The 20,495-nt window shown below is 38.4% G+C and overlaps 1 protein-coding gene and 1 long non-coding RNA gene across 2 annotated transcripts; one reads left to right on the forward strand and one right to left on the reverse strand.

Moving 5' to 3' along the window:
* Positions 1-6,672: 6,672 nt before the first annotated feature.
* Positions 6,673-8,957, reverse strand: LOC103519376. The gene is made up of 3 exons (XM_008484462.3): positions 8,813-8,957; positions 7,629-7,825; positions 6,673-6,853 (listed from the first exon to the last, which is right to left on the reverse strand). Exons 1-3 carry the CDS (start codon positions 8,955-8,957, stop codon positions 6,845-6,847), a joined length of 351 nt encoding a protein of 116 aa, XP_008482684.1. The 3' UTR covers positions 6,673-6,844.
* An 891-nt stretch (positions 8,958-9,848) lies between these two features.
* Positions 9,849-15,912, forward strand: LOC113471615. Its single transcript, XR_003394245.1, has 2 exons — positions 9,849-10,030; positions 14,485-15,912. It is a non-coding gene; the product is annotated as an uncharacterized LOC113471615 (long non-coding RNA).
* Positions 15,913-20,495: the final 4,583 nt, after the last annotated feature.

The following is a 20,495-nucleotide window of genomic DNA, read 5'->3' on the forward strand; positions in this document are numbered from 1 at the left end:
TCATGGGACCGAATTGGCGTTCTTCCTTCTAACTACCAAGTCTCTACCTAGAACTTGGAAATAGATATTTGTGCGAGAGGGGGGGATAGAGAGAGAGAGAGAGAGGGGGGATAGAGAGAGAGAGAGAGAAACACGGTAGATGTAATGAAGGAGAGAAATGAAGTGTTGAAGGGAAAGAGAGAATGAGAGAGAGAGGGAGAGAATTAGAGGGAGAGAGAGAATTAGAGAAAGAGAGGGAGAGAGAGAGAGAATTAGAGGGAGAGAGAAGATGAAAAAAGGGAGGAAAAGGGAAGAGAGAGAGAATGATTCAGCTGAGATTGAAGAAGTGTACAAAAAAACTTGGAGAAAGGATATAAAAGGAGAGACCAAAAAGGAAAAGGGAAACTAAATGAAGAAGAAATAAGACGAAGGAGAATAAGAAGAAGAAGAGAAGAAAAACAAGAAATAAAAGAAGAGGAGGAGGAGGAGGAAGAGGAAGTGAGAAAACACGGAGTAAATTAGGCAGAGATGCAGCAACAATAAAACAAGAAGAAGAAAGAAGAAGTAGAAGAAGCAGAAAAAGAAGAAAAGAAGGAGGAGGAGGAGGAAGAAGGAACTAGAGGCAATTAAAAGAACCGAAACAAAAAATAAACAACAGGATGTGGAAGATACACTGGAGGGAAAAGAAGAAGAAGAAGAAGAAGAAAAGGAGAAGAAGAAGAAGAGGAGGAAGAAAAAGAAGAAGAATTAGGAAGAAGAAGAAGAAGAAGAAGAAGAGAGAAAGGGAGAAAGAGGTAAAGAAGGATAAAGTAGACTGGACTGGAGAGAGAGAGAGAGAGAGAGGAGATAATAGGAAGTCAGCCATAAAAAAAGTCTAAATGGAGGAAGACAGATAATGGTAGAAGGAGTGGGAGATGGAGAGACACTAAAAGGGAGAGAGTGAGATGGCGATAAAAAAGTCTAAATGGAGAGAGAGAGAGAGAAAAGAATGTAAAACAAAACAATGTACATCACAACATTAAATCCAAGAGCAAGAGAGATAAAGAGAGGGAAAAGGAAGGAAAACAAAGCGGCATAGAGAAATATGTATAGGAAAAGAGAGAGAGAGATGTAGGACAATGAAAGAGAGAGAGACAAGGATAGAGAAATAGAATGAGAGGAGGAAGAAGAAAATGACGAAGAAAGAGGACAAGAAAAAGAGAAATAAACACACAGAGCATAGAGAAATATAGGAAAAGAGAGAGAGAGAGAGAGATGTAGGAGAATGAAAGAGAGAGAGAGACAAGAATAGAGAAATAGAATGAGAGGAGGAGGAAGAAAGAGGACAAGAAAAAGAGAAATAAACACAGAGAGAGAGGGAGAGAGAGAGAGAGAGATAAACTGGGAGGGAGAGAGATAAATGAAAAGAGAGGAGTAAATCAAACAAAAGAAAATTAGAGGGGAGAGAGAGAAAGAGAAAGACTGAAAATATATCACGGAAAAAAAATCACAAAAGAAGAAGAAGAAGAAGAGGAAGAGATTATTCAATACCTACTCGTAATGTAGAATATTATACTTGATGTAATGTAGAATGTAGGCCCACAAATATTAAAGAACAAAGGACTATTTTGGGGTGCACTCAGCCTCGTGCGGACATTATTGGATTGAAAGAACAGAGTTTTTTTTTTTTTAATGGTTAATTAATTTTACATGTTTATTTTAGGAAACAACCAAAATGAACAAAACAGATTAAAAAATCTGGTGTGAACATCACACGACTTTCCTCATCCTATTGAATGATGCTTATTTTGGGTGTTCTCGTTCTTATATAGCCAAACTTTTACAATATCTGTATCTCTAACCGTTTAGTCGGTATAGCTGAAAACCGTCGAAATCTGTCCAAAAGCGGTCAAAATACCGCCAACCGCAGCACCTATCTCGACCAAACGTTTTGAGTTGCATCCTTGTCACATTTGTGAACTACATACCAAATTTCAAGTTTCTAGCTCTTACCGACGTTACCACTGGACCAACCGTGCCCCCTATATCTCTGAACACGTGTGTGGGTAATTGGAATTAATTGTTCAATTGGACTTCGGATTGGTAATTATAATTATAAGGATTTGTGGCGTGTGTAGCCTGCTCCAATAGTGAATTGAACAGCTCGATTCCAAACTACACCAAGTCAAAAGATTTACCGCATGGTCCAAGTCAATTCTAATCGATTTTAAGATCTTGAATGATTTCATTCTGGAAACTGGAACTCAACAGAAGGTAAACAGCGTGTTTGTATTGTGTTGACGTTAAGATTGCGAAATCACTTTTTTTTCTCGTTTCTGCTCATTTTTTTCCCATCGTTTGAAAGCCCCTAATGTTTGTACGAAAATATTTCCGTGTGTTTACAATATCCTCTTGAAACATATCCATTAATATTTAGACAGATCTACTAATGTTAAATAAATAATATACCTATCCACTTATTATTTCGTCCTATTTCCTGATGACGGCACTTTGCAACACATTGGGAAACACATGGCCGCCAAATAATCTGTTTCTACAACATGTAAGTAGTTTCTACATGATTGCAACATGTTAATGTATTTCGTCACTTTCGTCTGGCATTGTCGTTCTGGCACATTATTCTTTTTATTTAAGAGGTTTGACAGAGGGAACTGTAACTGCTATGGTCTTATCGTCCCGAAATCGAAGAGAGAAGGAAGACAGGATAGCTCCTCTCAACCTTTGTCTTTCTCCTCCCTCTCTCCTCCTATTTCCTTCGTCCTTCTTCCCCTCCTTTCCCCTCCCTCTCCTCCTCGTCCTCATTTCCCCTTCCCTAAATAAAATATTTATGAAATTTTATGATTACAATAATGCCAACCTTTCTCTCTCTCTCTCTCTCCATATGAATAATGAACAATATGCATTCAGTATTACCAATTCCGAAATTATTATTTATATTCTCTCTCCCTCTGTCGGGATAAAAGATCACCTAGATTTACACTTTACACTCGATTTTAGATTTACACTTTTTTTAAAAAAAAAAGAGGTTTGACAGAGGGAACTGTAACTGCTATGGTCTTATCGTCCCGAAATCGAAGAGAGAAGGAAGACAGGATAGGAGAAAGCCAGCCGTTCCGAGAACGAACATTATCCCATCAGGATAAAATCCGCCTCGGGCGGGAATCGAACCCGCGGCCTAGCGCTTACAAGGCAGACGCACTACCAACTAAGCTAACTAGGCTGGCCAGGACATTATTGTTTGAGGAAAAAGAATAGAACTGCTAATTTTCTTGAGGGTAAAAAAATTGACTGAATGAATCCCTACTCGTACATTACTTTCCTTTCTAAAGCTATGGGATAAAACAAGTAAACAAAATCCTTTTCGTCAACCTCAGTGTCTTCTGTTGTGGTGAGTTCTTGTAGTGGACTTCTATTCTGAAGGTTGATGGTTCATATTCCAAGGCAAACTTACCAAATTCTACCAAAGTACGAAGGGATTCTATTCCACCAATCTATACGCCATAAGTTTCTGCCGGAATTCTTTCAGAATTCGACCAAACTAAGAACGAGTGACGTAATTTTTGTTTGTTTCTTTCTTTTTCTTCTTCTTCTTTGAAATTCATTTCACAAGGATTCCAGTGGAATTCTCTGAGCTTTTTCAGAGCTGCCGAAGGTTACATATCACAGGCAAGCAGTTTTGTATACCTATACCGAGTCTCCAAGTCACAAAGAGCTTTTTATTAGCTTCTATTTTCGTTTTGGCATAAATACCTATTGCGTTTTCTACCCTCATAATACAAAGACATGCTTTCCTTCAGGGTAAACAGTACAAGGTAAAATTTTACCTCTTCTTCTCTTCCTCCTCCTCCTCCTCCTCCTCCTTCTCCTCCTCCTCCTCCTCCTTGTTCTTCTTTTTCCTCTCCTCATCCTCCTTTCTCTTCTCATCCTCATTCTTCTTCTTCTTCTTCTTCTTCTTCTTCTTCTTCTTCTTCTTCTTCTTCTTCTTCTTCTTCTTCTTCTTCTTCTTCTTGAGGTGCCGTCTCCGTTCCGGAGGTTGGCAAACATCATGGTTATTCTACACGTTATCCATAACGTATAGAAGTATTAGACTTCTCCTTCTTCGCCTACTCCTCGTTCTTCTTTTTATTCTCTTCCTCTTCCTCCTCCTACTTCTTCCTCTGTCAGTTTCTAAAGCAAACTCGATCATTATTCATGGAATGGAATTTCGACATCCACCCACGCTACGTATAGCTCTTTCTTCCCAGTACCTATAGGGTAAATTTAATATGAATTGTACCTAGGTAAATTCAATATGAATTGTACCTAGGTAAATTCAATATGAATTGTACCTATGTAGGTAAATTTAATATGAATTGTACCTGGGTAAATTTAATATGAATTGTATTTCCAAATTGTCCTCAGCTTTTGATTAGTTTGGGTCGCTCGCTTTATGATTGAATTATTTTAATTAATATTTATTTGTTCATCTACATTCTACCTATTTGATTTTACTTTGTATTATGATTTCCAAACTCTTTGAATCCATGTTTCCCCTAGTTGTCTATTTCAAAAGAGAAACATAGATAGTAGAAATGTAAGTAGGGTACCTACCTATGTTTCTTCTACACTACAGCATAACTTAAATAAATAGGTAAGTAGGTAAGTACCTAGTAAAAAAAATCGAACACATCACATGCCTTCAGGCACACTATATTTTGTTGTCTAGGTTTACCTTGCCCTTGGAATCAATTTAATTTGAAGAAACCATTTGAAAATTTGTAAAAAAAAAACACTTTTTGCATTTCCTGAAAAGTTAGCCAAGTGATGGATAGGCTTTTTTGTTTCCCCAGCGCCCAAATGCAACTTGGTTGTGACCAGATCGCTGGTGTATCTTGACCGATCTTATCTCCATATTCTCTATTGAGAAGGGAACCACATCAGGACCGCTTTGTCCGCTCTCCCTGAACTGGTCCGCGGACTGCCTGAACTGGTCCGCAGACTGCCTGAACTGGTCCACAGATCGCCCAGACTGGTCAAGTTGCCCCTGCCCAGTGAGGACTGGTGTATAATTGTGAACCATCCGAGGACCGATCCCATGGCAGCCCCGATTCAGAGAACCAGTCAAGTTGTCGCTGCCCAGTGAGGACTGGTGTGAAATTCTGAATCAGAGGACCGATCTCAGTACTGAAACAAAGTACCAGTCTCCTAATAAGGAGATGGTGTTCTGATTTTTGGACATTTAAGTGATTTAAGTTATCTTAGATCTCTGTAACAGCTTCGGTAGAGTATAGTTACATAGTCAGCCCAGTTACATAGCTTGGTTGGTAGAGCGTCTGACTTGTAAGCGCTAGGCCACGAGTTCCTGGTCCGGCTGGGGAGAACTTTATCCCCAGTTCTTGGAACGGCTGGAGTTTCTCCTATCCTGTCCTTCTTCTCTTCTCTATTTCGAAATAAGAACTTCGACGGTTTCTTCTACCTAAAACTAAAAAACTTTTTTTATATATATAATAGGTGATGATCTGAAAAATGTGAACCACTCATACTCAGACCTTCTCACAAACATTCTGAGCATGAACAGAAAACATATACAAATCTTTTAAGAACGCTACGCCACTTTCAAAACGACATAATAACCCAAGCCATCTGTTTTTATTTATAACAAACTATCATCTTCTTAATTAATTGCTATTACGAAAAAAATCGTGATTTTATTATTGAACGAATCAAGAAACATCATTTAAAAAAAATGTCGTAAGTGGGTCTTGATCTTGCAACCTCCACCTTGCTAGCCATATATAAGTATAAGGTCGTACGTCAAAATCTCTGAAAATTTCAAGTGGTACGTGTTTACTAAAAGGTTGAGAACCCCTGTACTATGGTATACCAACCTACTGCTCATTAAGGCCCCGTCGACTACCTTGAGAAAAAAGTTCATGGGACCGAATTGGCGTTCTTCCTTCTAACTACCAAGTCTCTACCTAGAACTTGGAAATAGATATTTGTGCGATTTCAATTGTCATTGACCTATCCAAAGAATATCACTTGAGCAAGCACCAACACCAATATTTGCTGAACAGTTCAATTGCTCAGTCAACAACTTAACATACTCACTATTGACTATTGTTAAAATCAGTTCTGAATACATTAGACCAGGGGTCGGCAACTTTTGCAATGCAAGGGCGCAATCAGTTCAGGCACTCAAACTGGCGGGAGCTTCAATTCTATTTTAAAGGGGGTTGGGGGGGGGATAGGGGATAAAACACTGGGTCGGCACCTCTGCATTGAACCTAAGGCCGGCCACACGGCCGGCCGACTGTCTGACAGACCTAAATTTGTCCAACCCAGGTCTGTCAGACCGCCAGTAGCATTACTAGGGGTTGCAATGCGGGATCCCGCAATCCCGCAATCCCGCGGGATCCCGCACCTTTTTCCAATCCCGCAATCCCGCAGTTTTTAGCCAATTGTCGTCTCGAGGCTGATTGCCCCCCGAACTTCTAGCACAGAGCCAAAAAAACTTCGACCCTGCCGGGAATCGAACTCGAGACCTCCGGAGTGCAAGCCTAGTGTGATACCCACTCGGCCACGGAGGTACCTAGCTCTACCATCCGAGACGGAACTTGGAAGTGCTAGGCCGCAGGTTCGATTCTCGACCGGGACGAATTTTTATTTCAAAGTTCGAAAGGTTCCACATTACCTGTTACACTAGGGTCCACATTGTACACATAGAGGTTCCTGTCGTCCTCTAGCTTATCTGTAGAGGTTGTTCCGGTCCTATCCTTATCTTTAACACTATAATCATTAGTTCTATGATTGTTACTACTTCGTGGTATAGGGCGGTGATGGGGTTTGGATTTGACGGTTGTCCAGTCTGGGGTGGGCGAAGAGGTCACCGAATCTGAAAAGATAACAATAGCCCTAATTTTACAGTCAGCTCCCATGGCGTAGTGGTCACTGCGCTCGCCTTGCACGCGGGAGACCCGGGTTCGATTCCCGGTGGGGTCAAGAAATTTGTATCGTGCAAATGATTAATTCCGTGACTGGCTGTTGCGGGGCCCACTCAGCCTCGAGAGGAAAATGAGTAGCTATGTCACATAAATGCGCATAGCGACCGGTGCCAGCATGGTAGGTAAACATTGAATTTTAGGATTATTGAGATATTGGGAAAATCCTACAATGCTGCAGTGAGCATCAAAGTTGTGACATAATAACACAAAGAAACTGCATTTACATTTAGCCCTAATTTCACAGTCTAAATAAAGCACACATATCTAATAATGATATCCCAATATTTTCAGGCTCATGGACATTTCGCTGGGATTTCAACCCGATTTTAGATCAAAAATGAACTCAGTTTAGTCATATTTAGACAGATCATAGAATTCACTCTTTTTGCAAATTTTAAATCTTAATTATTGTCATAGATAAATGGATACTACGTATGTATTAGGTAAAAACATGTGTTTGTGTACAGTGGAATACAACCTTGGAATTCATTGTATGATGTCTTTTTGTCTTTGTGGTGTGATTTCTCAAATTTTAATGGTATTTCACTATTTCTTAAGGCCAATTCGAGAAATCGCATCTACTTATATTTCACATCGTCTACCTGTATTTCACATCACGACACAGACATACATTATTATTTTTTGCTGCCTATTCATATCAATTACCGGAATCTTCATAATCATCCTCATAACCAGGAACCTTCCCTGATTCGCTACCCGCTCCAGAAGTCTTCTCTGATTCGCTACCAGCTCCTTTGCTAGTCTCTGGTTGGCTACCAGCTCCAACGCCTTTCTCTGATTGGATGTCAGATCCTTTGCTAGTCTCTGATTCGCTACCAGTTCCTTTACTCTTCTCTGATTGGCTGTTGTTTAATAATGCAAAGGAATTGATTATTATGTCATTTTCCTAATAGGATTATTGAGATATTGGGGAAAATCCTACAATGCTGCCGTGAGCACCAAAGTTGTGATATAAAACAATGAAACGGCACGTTGTTTGTTTCAGAATATGCTGGAGCAGGTCAAACACACCATTGTGCTTCTACAAATTGCTAAGGTAAGAATTTCAGTCCGCCTCTGTGATCGAGTGGAAATCGTATTTAGACCCCGAGGTGCCTGGTTTGACTCTCGGCTGGCTCGATTTTTCGTCGCTATGCTTGGAGTAAGGAGGTACATAGGATAATGGTCGTTCTCGGAACGGCTGGCTTTCTCCTATTCCTTCTCTCTTCGATTACGGGACGATAAGATCTTAGCAGTTACAGTTCCCTCTATCAAAGTCTTATAGCCAGGTATAATGAATTTCCGCTTTTATAAAACTGCCAAATAGTAACGTTGGACTTTGGATCTGGAGGTTGGTGGTTCGAGTCCGAGTCTAGTCATAAAAATTATCTAGGTGTAGTAATTGGGGAACGATATTTGTGACAAGCATTTCTGTATGCTTAATTAACACAATTGAACATTCCTATTATAGGTGAGTGTTTGGTTAACCTGCCCGAATAGGACGAAAATGTCCCAAATACAGGGTCTCCACTCCAAATTTTTAAAAATCACTAGATTCGAGGAAAATAAATCACTAGATTTGACTTGAAAATCACTAGATTTTCCAGGGGGAACGATATTTGTGACAAGCATTTCTGTATGCTTAATTAACACAATTAAACATTCCTATAATAGGTGAGTGTTTGGTTAACCTGCCCGAATAGGACGAAAATGTCCCAAATACTGATGTTCTTATTTTTACTTTCCTTATCCTAATAGGAAGGAAAGTAATGTAATCGGGTCAAATTTTCGATGGTCAGGTTTTAGTGCCAAAACACGTTTTGAGGTCCCTAGAGCCTAAATATCGCTACTTTCATCATGGTCGCTACCGGCACTCTCTGGGTCGCTACCGACATTGTCTGGGTCGCTCCCGGTAGATTCCGAGTCGCTCAGATGTTCGGCGAGGTAGCGGGCTATACCTGCTAGTTTGGTGGATTTGGTTTTGGCCTGAGCCATGTTTGGTTTGATCTCTGGATCCAATAAGTGACGCTATGATAGAGCTTCTTCATATAATAGAGGGCTGCATCTGATCGGAAAAGTCAAACAAGAAGGAATTTGAAGTTTGCTTTTTTTATAGAGGTTTGATAGAGGGAACTGGCACAACGGAGGTCTTATCGTCCCAAAATTGAAGAGAGAAGTAGAACAGGATAAGCAACCTCCGTGGCCGAGTGGATATCACGCTTTTATTTTTTTTCTATTTGATAACTGTTTCTCTCTCCATTACACATACCTACTCTGAGAAAATTCCATTTATTCTTGTATACTCTTCTATTTCTATGTTCTACCTATTTATTATTTATGTTTTTTTTTCCTGATTTCTACCTGTTCTCTTTTCTTTTGTGCCCTTTTATACTTTTCCTTCTTTCTATTTATTTCCCATCTATGTGCTTTATTCCATCAATTTCTTCTTAAAATATATTTTCTCTTTCTATGTTATATCCTATTTATTTCTTCTGTTTTGAATTTATTTGTTACCTATGTATGTCTTCATGTATATGTGTTGTGATGTATTAATTTACTGTGTTATTAGGTATTCTATATTTTCCTTGTGTTCATCTATTAATTATTGTATACTTCTCTAGTCAAGTGAAGACGTTGTTCTTTTACCTATATTAATATTAATTATATGTTCATTCTGTTCATGTATATTCTGTTTTGTTTTTCGTCTTTTAATTTCGCTCCATTCCCTGTCACACATTTTCTCAATATTTTCTCTCTTCTCTCTCCCCCGGCCTTTCTCTTTCTCAACAAATTCTCTCTTCTCTTCTCTCCACCGTGGCTTACTCCTTTTCCTAGTCTGTTATACCATGCCGTCTTGGTGCTGTCACTCAGTTCAGCTACTTCAGTTGCTTGTCGGTATTTCGCCCGTTCGTATGAGTTCGCGTGTGTTCGAATTTTTCGAAATAAACAATAACAAAAATGTCTGAAGAGAAATTTTCTCTCCAGAAAATTCTCCCTGTTTGTGTGTGTAGAAAAGTGGATGAACCTTAAAGTTTGTCGAAATTTAATGCCGATAGTTTGTAAACGTGGTCATTTTTCTAAAGTATTTGAAAATTTAAATAAAGTTCTAAACTAGGTAGTCTGTAAAGTTTGACAAAACACCAAATTTAATGTTAATTTTTCCTCAAATAATTTCGAGCTTTAAGTGTACAAATTCTAAGTGCATGGAGTGTAAAAGTTTACTCAAAACATCAAATTTAAAAATTTCGAAAAAGTATTTTTAAAATTAAATGGAATAAAAAGAAAAATCCGAGCTTTTGTGAACAACGGTTGAATGGTAGAGATTGCCCATTCAATAATTTCGCCCCCTTGTCTTGTAATATCTTATATTTGTGTACAACATTGAATTATAATCCTATAACCAGCAAATGCAACAGTAGCTAATTTAAATACATACATGGAACTGTAAAAAGCTACCAACATAATAGTCTATTTAAGTAAATAGTAAATATCATTTACAACTCTGGAATAACTTGAAATTTTAAAACAAGCTAGATGCAGGGTGGAAATTGACATCTGGATATGGAGAAACTACATATAAGTATCAAATTCCATCATTACTAAATAGTCTACCAGAGGAGCTTAAAAGAATAGACAATAAGAACGAAATGAAAAAGAAAATACAAAATCACTATCTTCGCCGTGTAAAAAAAAAAAAAAAAAAAAAAAAAAAAAAACGAAAAACCTCTCTCCCTCTCTCCCTCTCTCCTTTGTCTTGAAATGTTACAAGTTCAAACAGTATCGAACTTTTAACATTTCCTTCAATACCTAGGTACATAAAGTACTACAGTACATACTACACAGAACTCTACCAACCTCGAAAATATCGCCTATGAAAGCAAAATATCGATTATTTTTCCCATTTCGACTTATCGAGCAATATAATGTAGAGTTTTAGACACTTACCGCCAAAGAAAATAATCGATAATGGTATGACAGTATCGATGTTTCATTATTCGATTCGGTTGCCTCTGGCCCACATACTTTTCCCCCTGGTATCATAAAAATTCGATACAGAAAAAGTAATTTTTTTTTTTGTCTACCCACGTCATATCAGCACATGCTATTTTTGTATTATTTTTTCTTTCTCCTTCCTCTTCTTTTTGTATTTTCTTATTTTTATTATTATCTTACTCTCTTTTCTGTTGTATTTTTTTTTCTTTTTTTAAAAAAATTTAAGCAAGGTTTTAATTAAAAAAAAAAAAAACAACACCTAGGTATGTAAAATTGTAAAAACAAATTGGTTACAATTTTTTCTCACTCCAATTTTCAACGAGCAAAAAGAGTCCCGAAAAATTCTGTCGTTGAAATAAACATTCCTTGTTCATTTTAACTGTGCATAATTTTGTTTTTTATTGATCTATTTTATTTCTTTGTTTACACGGTGTTTATTAATTTGTTAATGTGGTTAAATGTAAAAACAAATTGGTTACAATTTTTTCTCTCTCCAATTTTCAACGAGCAAAAAGAGTCCCGAAAAATTCTGTCGTTGAAATAAACATTCCCTGTTCATTTTAACTGTGCATAATTTTGTTTTTTATTGATCTATTTTATTTCTTTGTTTACACGGTGTTTATTAATTTGTTAATGTGGTTTTTTTCTCCAAGGTCCTAAAAATTCTCTTTGCTAACTAACGACTTATCTAATTGTGTAGTTATGTAGGTAATAGATAAAAATACAACTACATATGTAGGTACAACACTCATAAAAATTTATGCTAAGTAAACGTACCTATTTATGTGATTTACCTACCTAGATACATCTACTTGGTGAAGTTTGTAACACACGCGTAACACATTATATTTACACCCGTGAACTTGATATGTTTTCCGGTCACCTACTTGCACATTTTTGTCTAATATCATTTGAGCAAAATTAATTTGTTTGTTTTTATATGATGATCGTTCATTTGGTTATGCTTTTTTTTCTGTTTGATAATTTTGGATATTTTTAGGATAGATCAGACAATTTTGCATATTTTTGGAATGTTTTTTTTGCAGATTTTGAAAACAAATCAAATCGTTGCGCATATTTTCATTCAAGCTAAAGGGTAGCGTTGTATATTTTTTTTCCGATAGTTAGTCCCGATTCCCATGAGAGTTTGAGAGCAAAGTGGTACACACATCTGTTGTAGAATGAGCATCTGTTATACTAGGTACCTACATATGTACATTACATATAGCTACCTATGTATACCAACCTAGTTTCCATAATATTATGGGCTCGATGCTCGATAATGTAGGGCAGGGGTCGGAAAACCGCCAGTTTCAGGGTCTGAACCGAAAGCGCCCGTGCATTGAAAAAGTTGCCGACCCCCTGATGTAGAGTTTCTGTTTCCCACATCTTTTGTACATGTACATACATATTTACCTGTGCCATTCAGGCTCAGCACAAAATAAAATGGTGCTGTAGAGTTTTTCGAAGAGGTTTGATAGAAGGAATTGTAATAACGGAGGTCTTATCGTCCCAAAGAGGAGGGGGATAAGATAGGAGAAAGCCAGCCGTTCCGAAAACGAAACTTATCTGTTGTAAAGTTCACCCCGGGCGGGAATCGAACCCGTGACCTAGCGCTTACAAGGCGCCTTACCTTCCAAGCTAACTAGGCTGGCAATCATAGACCTGAAGTTCGCCCCAGCTGGGAATCGAACCCGCGACCTAGCGCTTACAAGGCGCCTTACCTTCCAAGCTAACTAGGCTGGCAATCATAGACCTGAAGTTCGCCCCAGCTGGGAATCGAACCCGCGACCTAGCGCTTACAAGGCGCGCTACCCATCAAGCTGACTAGGCTGGCAATCATGAAACTAAAGTTCGCCCTGGGCAGGAATCGAACCCGCAACCTAGCCCTTACAAGGCTGGCGCTCTACCGGCCAAGCTAACTAGGCAGACAGTCGTTGTCTAACGTCTGTATGACGCCGTCTATTCCTCCCACAATGAAAGCAGTACCTATCCACTATTTCTCCTACAAGCATATGTATGTATAACAGCCTAATCCTAGACACTGCATAGAATGAAAATAGGAAATGGCATTTTGAAAAATAGCTCAATTCAAATTGTAACTTGAACGGTGTTTTTCAAGAAGGGAAGAAGGACGTAAGAAAATCGAGTTTTGAGTAAAACAGCCTTTTTAAAAAGAGGTATGATAGAGGGAACTATAACTGCTCAGGTCTTACCGTCCCGAAATCGAAGAGAGAAGGAAGACAGGATAGGAGAAAGCCAGCCGTTCCGAGAACGAACCTTATCCGTCCACCCAATCGGGAATCGAGCCCGCGGCCTTGCATCTACCTTACAAGGTAGACGCGCTACGAAAAAAAGCTAACTAGGCTGGCGAAAAACAGCCTTGAAATTTCGGTAATTTGGTTCCCATTGAAAAGTATCTTGAGGATTTTACATAAACTCGTGTATATCGATCAGATTATTCTTGGACTGAGTTTCAACAACATTACCATTTAGAAAAGCCGATTTTACCCTAAGTAGTTCTGAGCCCTTCTTTGCAAGAAGTCTTAGAAAACTCGATTTTACTTAGAGGGGTCTCAATAAGCAGGGTTAAGCCCTTCTTTCAATAAGTCTTCAATTCATAGCGTCAAAGTCAGAACAATATTTAATCATGCAAGACAATTTATCATCGGGAGTAAATTGTGCCTTGCCCGATTTTACCCTAAGTAGTTCTGAGCCCTTCTTTGCAAGAAGTCTTAGAAAACTCGATTTTACTTAAAGGGGTCTCAATAAGCAGGGTTAAGCCCTTCGTTCAATAAGTCTTCAATTCATAGCGTCAAAGTCAGAACAATATTTAATCATGCAAGACAATTTATCATCGGGAGTAAATTGTGCCTTGTAATAAGCAGGGTTAAGCCCTTCTTTCAATAAGTCTTCAATTCATAGCGTCAAAGTCAGAACAACATTTAATCATGCAAGACAATTTATCATCGGGAGTAAATTGTGCCTTGCTGTTGACACCCACTTGATTCTTCAGATTTTTCATTTTTCTAATTCTTAAGGCCTTAGGCGTTCGTTCACGGGTCTTAAATTTGTCTTATCAGCCAGCCTAGCCAGTCTTGGGTCGCGGGTTCGTTTCCCGCCCGGGGCTAACTTTATCCTAACCAGAAAAACAGATAAGGTTCGTTCTCGTAACGGCTGGCTTTTTCCTATCCTGTCCTGCTCTCTTCGATTTCGGAACGATAAGACTTCAGCAGAGCCAGATGCCAGATCCCTCTATTTGTAGCGTTCTATTAGAAGAATAGAATAAACCTTGTTAATCCTGCTCGAATGAGACTAAAAAGTCTCTTTACCCCAGCAGTCTAAACAAGGTTTCGTTTATTTTATGGGTTTAAAACATAATACAACAAAAGAACAGAAGACCTTGCTTAGTTATAAAAGAAAAGAAAATTGCCCAAAAAAAAAAAAACTTTTCTCCTATAAGAATCAATTACTTCCCTTGTTCTAACTGCCTTAGAAGAGTCAAAAGTAATCAAGTATAATATTTCAGAGTTCAGAGCAATAAATAAGTTTTTCAATGATGTGACGTCATCGAATTTATTTTCATCGCTGCCATTTCCAATCCCCTTCTCTTGATAAATTGAACTATAAAAATACTAACTCTTTACTTTTTAATAAATTGAACTATACAAAATAACTCAATAGTTCTTGATAAATTGAACTATACAAAATAACTCTTCAATAACTTTATAAATAACGTAACACCTAATTTGTACAGACTTAAAGTTCAGCCGTTAAAAACACTTGAAACTTTACAAAGAAAAAGTCTTCAGAAGACTGGAAATTTAATTTAATTGGACATTAAAAAGACTCGAAACTTTAAAACTTCCATCTTCTTCAGTGAATGTGTCAAAGATAAATTGAATCTTCAAAAGACTTAAAAATCGGGCATATTAAATTAAAAAAAAACTCGAAACGAAGTAATTCTTCCAGAGACTGAAAAACTTTAAATTGGGCATTAAAAGGAGTGATAATTCAATTTGTAGTTGTGAAATTCAAAGTGAAACCTTCACAAGATGTTTGTCCAAGTGTTAAATCATGCGAACCTAGCGGACACCATCTGGAAACTGTCACCAAAGTGAAATCTTGGAGATAAATCTAAAATTTTGCTCATGCAGGTCAAACTTTGAGCGAAATAGTGAAATTTCGGTGCATCAAATGCCAAAACATTGATCCAAAAAGTTTAAATTTTGTGCCACTAAAGTCAAACTTTGGCTAAGTGAAACATCTGATCTTGCTGAAGAAGCGACAGTATTTAGAACTAAGAGATGAGAAAACAAGGGCTTTGGTAGCCCAGCTGATGGAAAAAAGTCCAATAAATGAACCGTCCTTGAAGAATTTAGTCCGAAAAAGGATGTCCGTCAAAAGGCAAAGATCTTACACACAGTCCAAGGGCCTGAAAAAGAGACCTTTCGTTATGAGCTGAAGAAATCCCTCCAGTGCTCTGTTTTAACGGCACCCATAGAACAGATCTGTGTGATTTTGCCTGCCCCTTTGTGATAGCGCAATGTCCCTTTTGTTGCAACCCTGAAACCTGAAAGCTTTCCATATTCTTCTTCCGAGGTTGCAACCAAGTTCCTGACATATTGCAAAGTGCAACCTCAAGGCATTTCTGAAAATCTGAAGGCATTTTGTAACCAGCTGTTTCTTCTTAATTTCCAACCACGGGAAATGTATTCTTGAAGACAAATGAATGTACGCCGTACATTGCGTTGAAGGACATTTTTCTATGGTGGATTTCTTCAAGCAAAACTCTTGAACGGAGACTTTTGGCGGTATTTTCGGCCAGTGCATTTGACTGAAATAGTCGAGGTTTTGCTACGAACTTCGAAGCATTTTAATTTTAAAAGGTATTTTTAGTCCAATAAGATGAGTTCAAAAAGTAATGTTTTCAGGAAAAAATTCCCAAAGTTTTTTTCTCGACGGTTTTATATGTATTTTTCGACAGTATTTAGAACTAAGAGATCAGAATACGAGGGCTTTGGTAGCCCAGCTGAAAAAAGTCCAATAAACGAACCGTCCTTGAAGACTTTAGCCCGAAAAAGGATGTCCGTCAAAAGGCAAAGATCTTACACACAGTCCAAGGGCCTGAAAAACAGACCTTTCGTTATGAGCTGAAGGAATCCCTCCAGTGCTCTGTTTTAACGGCACCCATAGAACAGATCTGTGTGATTTTGCCAGCCCTTCTGTGATACCGCAATGTCCCTTTTGTTGCAACCCTGAAACCTGAAAGCTTTCCATATTCTTCTTCCGAGGTTGCAACCAAGTTCCTGACATATTGCAAAGTGCAACCACAAGGCATTTCTGAAAATCTGAAGGCATTTTGTAACCAGCTGTTTCTTCTTGATTTCCAACCACGGGAAATGTATTCTTGAAGACAAATGAATGTACGCCGGACATTGCGTTGAAGGACACTTTTCTATAATGGATTTCTTCAAGCAAAACTCTTGAACGGAGACTTTTGGCGGCATTTTCGGCCAGTGCATTTGACTGAAATAGTTGAGGTTTTGCTACGAACTTCGAAGCATTTTAAAAGGCATTTTCGGGCGGCCTCCATATCGCATTTATCTCTTCCATGGCATATTGAAAGCATTTGCGGGCACACTATTCTCTTCCTTGACGCAGAAGATGATCTTCCGATGATCAACCGTTTCAAGATGACCCCTTGAAAAAGAAGAGGGATTTTGAAGAGCTTTTTCGGGGATATTTTTCCACGATGCACCGTTTTCAAAAGAACCCCTGAAAGAGGAGGGAGATTTTTGACGAGCTTCCCTTCAAGGAGGGATTTTTAAAGAGCTTTCTCCGACTGGAATCACATCCGTGATTTTTCCGGCCAAGAATCACATCCATCCCGTCCAGTCATGCTTCGCATTCTCTCATCCAAGTGGTCGAGTTTCAGTAGCCGCAGTAGTCTTCCACGATGCACCGTTTTCAAAAGAACCCCTGAAAGAGGAGGGAGATTTTTGGCGAGCTTCCCTTGAAGGAGGGATTTTTAAAGAGCTTTCTCCGACCGGAATCACATCCGTGACTTTTCCGGCCAAGAATCACATCCATCCCGTCCAGTCATGCTTCGCATTCTCTCATCCAAGTGGTCGAGTTTCAGTAGCCGCAGTAGTCCGCTGACTAGCTCCACGGAGTCTGGAGGTGGCGGGGAGGAGGCGAAGGAGAAGGAAGAGGAAGAGGAGGAGGAAGAGTTCCATGATACGGTGTCGGAGTTGAAAAAGTAAGCAATGGAGTTGAATATTGTCTGTTTGTTTTTACCATTAAAATGAGAATGCTCGGGAAAGCTGCAATGGGGCTCAACCACTTTTTTTTTTCTTCGCTGATAAAGGAAGTTCGAAACACGCTGATTTCAATAGAAATGCTTAAAATTTCAAATGGGGAAAGCTGCAATTGGTGGTAAACTTCCTACCTAGGTCTGTCAGATAAATAGTCACCTGGGAGAATCCATACTTCTATTTATTGTATAGGATAGAAATAATCTATGCCGGTGGTGTGGTATTCAGCTGTGAATATTGAGAGAAGAGAGAAGGTCTGTGCTCTGTGCTTATACATATACAGTGCATTCATAAAGCCCCCCCCCCCTCAATTTTTATAAAATTGTAGAAAAATAGGTATGTATATTAACTTCAAAGTTCTAACCAACTGTTTTTCTCTTTTTTTTTGGACGGTCCAGGCTCCAAATCATCACTTGGGCCTGGTCGGGGAACGGTGGACATAGGAACGGCCGCTGCATTATGCACCAAGGTGACGACTGCAATCAGAACATTATACTTATGAGAACCATTGTCAGGGTAGTGATGCGTAGATACTAATGAACTGGATATTTGACAATTATGTTATCTGCAATTGTAGGTCTTATTATATTCAAGAAAGAGAGATCAGTCGGTGATCGACTGTGCCGGGAGGCGCGCGAACGTCAAGAGTTCGAAGCGCCACCCGGCCTATATTTAGTCTTTTCCTCACTTTTTTACTCTTTCCTTATCCTATGCCTATAGGAAGGAAAGTAATGTAATCGGGTCAAATTTTTCTCTCATAGACTGAAGCGGGAAGAGTCGTACACCGCGCTGATCCCGTACAAAGGACGAGATAACCACTAGTTATGTACTATTACTATGTACCTATGTATTTGGACTCGTGATGCCTGTGTGAAAAACAGCAAGTACGAATAGAATAGAATGGAGCAGGCAGGATAGAATAGAGAGAAAGTGGATAAATAGTCACCTGGGAGAATCTATATTTCTATTTATTGTATAGAATAGAAATAATCTGGTGTGAACATCACACGACTTTCCTCATCCTATTGAATGATGCTTATTTTGGGTGTTCTTGTTCTTATAGCCAAACTTTAAATGATTATTTTATGTTCTAAATAATTTTAGGATGAGATCTAAATAATTTTATGATGAGATCTTAAAAGTATAATTTGACTTAAGAAATAATTAAAGGCTCATGTTGAGATTGGAAAACTGGACATGAGGCTTGTGATACAATTGTATCAAACGCCCCTTATAAGAGTCAAATTATATTTTTAAGATGAGAGAAAAAATGAAAAGTTCTAGCTAATTAACCTATCTATCCTATCTCCCCGTGTTAGCCGTTTAAAATAATATAATAATAATCTTAGTGAAATATTGTGTTTATCTCACTTCTGTGAGCTTTGATTTTATGACTTGAATAGTTACACCGCATGGTGTAGACTTGACCGATATTTGACACTATTCTGTACAGACCTTTGGATAATGATCTGTCTTTGAGCAAGACTTTTGTACCAGGTGGTAGGATCGAAGGATTCATAGGTAATCTGTGAGAACTTGACATTTTGTTTCTTTGGTATTTCCCAAAGTTTTCAAATTGATTGCTATAAGATTGACCCGATTACATTACTTTCCTTCCTATAGGATAAGGAAAGTAATAATCTATGCCGGTGTTATTCAGCTGTGAATATTGAGAGAAGAAATAATGATATGATAGGTGTGCTCTCATGTTCTGTGCTTATGATAATATGATAGGTGTGCTCTATGTTTATGATAGTATGAAGTATGGATAGGTCTCGTTGTATGGTAGGTAATTTAGCTTTCGCCGAATGGCGATAGCAGAATAAAGAAAAGATGTCTTTTACCCACAGCCAGACCCTAGTCTTCTCTCTGTTTAACGTCCCCTAGCCAGACAGCATTGTATTATAGTAGGTGGTAATGCTGGTATTGATAAGCCCTACCCATTGTTGGCTACGACTATAGTGGCTCTGTAGAACTCTCATAGAAATTAAGCCCGCACGGGCCCTTGATGAAACAATCAGAGCAGGAATGAATTGAAAAATCCTCCTGTAAAAGTCTGTAAAACTGAGAACTCCCTCTTGGTTCAATTATAATTGTACCTATTTACTATTATTATTATTTTCTGTTATTCACTATGGTTGGTTCTGAGTACGTCTGACTCAAGACATAAACAAATCCGTACTTCAATTCTGTGATCAGTGATCACTAATCCGTACTTTTTGTACCATATTGTATAAACACACCGTTCTTGAACGTCCGTACTTGGTTGAATACTTAATGTACCATAATTCACCCTTTCTTAACACTCTAGGTTGAATCAGTCCCTACTCGGTCACTTTACCGTGCTATGTACAACTGTACATCGTACTCCGCTATTTTACAGTACTACATAGTCCTTCGTAATCATTCATCAACATTCTCTTTTCCTTCATTCTTCTGATTCTCAGAGTTGACTGCATATCTCAACTACTCAGACTTCAATTCACAATTCTCAGCTGGCTAGATTGTCTTCTTGATTTTTCTCTATCAATGATTTCTTGTTTTGTAGTTCACTCTTTCTCCTAGTCTTACTAACACCTCAGCTGCCCGCAAATCAGAAGCTAGTATGAGAAAACCATCACGTCGGGGTAATATTTTTAATGCGCGTAGAATATAAACCACTGTATGTAATAACTTGGACCAAGAGGAGAGTTTCTGAGCCCGTGCTATTCAAAAATTGTAGTCATAAAAACAAAAATTAGAAAAATATATGTGGGCAGGTGGGCCAATAAGTGGTTCGTTTTTTAAGTGGGCGAATAAATGGTACACTTACCCTATGTAGGTACAACACTCATAAAAATTTATGCTAAACATATCTATTTATGTAATTTACCTACCTACATCCTACATCTAACTTGGTGAAGTTTGTAACACACGCGTAACACATTATATTTACACCCGTGAACTTGATATGTTTTCCGGTCACCTACTTGCAAATTTTAAAGGAGTCTATTATTATTATTAATTCTGTGGTCCACTGATCCGTATATCATGTACCGTAATACACCGTTCTTTAACTGACACTCTAGGTTGAATAAGTCCGTACTTCTCTAGTTTACCGTACAACATCGTCCTTCTTAAACAACATTCTCTTTTCCCTCATTCCTCTGATTCTTCTCAGACTTGACTGCATTTTTACTTTCTATTACTACAGTATAGCGAAGCTATACTAGTAATGAAAGTA

Source organism: Diaphorina citri, unplaced genomic scaffold, assembly GCF_000475195.1.
Source record: "Diaphorina citri unplaced genomic scaffold, Diaci psyllid genome assembly version 1.1 scaffold2695, whole genome shotgun sequence".
NCBI lineage: Eukaryota > Metazoa > Arthropoda > Insecta > Hemiptera > Psyllidae > Diaphorina > Diaphorina citri.

Bases quoted from the DNA above. Each gene is read 5' to 3' on its own strand.
- LOC103519376 (XM_008484462.3), bottom strand. From the start codon at position 8,957: ATGGCTCAGGCCAAAACCAAATCCACCAAACTAGCAGGTATAGCCCGC. The intron at 7,826-8,812 runs GTAGCGATATTT...ATTAAACAACAG, and splicing joins CGGTAGCGACCATGATGAAA to CCAATCAGAGAAGAGTAAAG.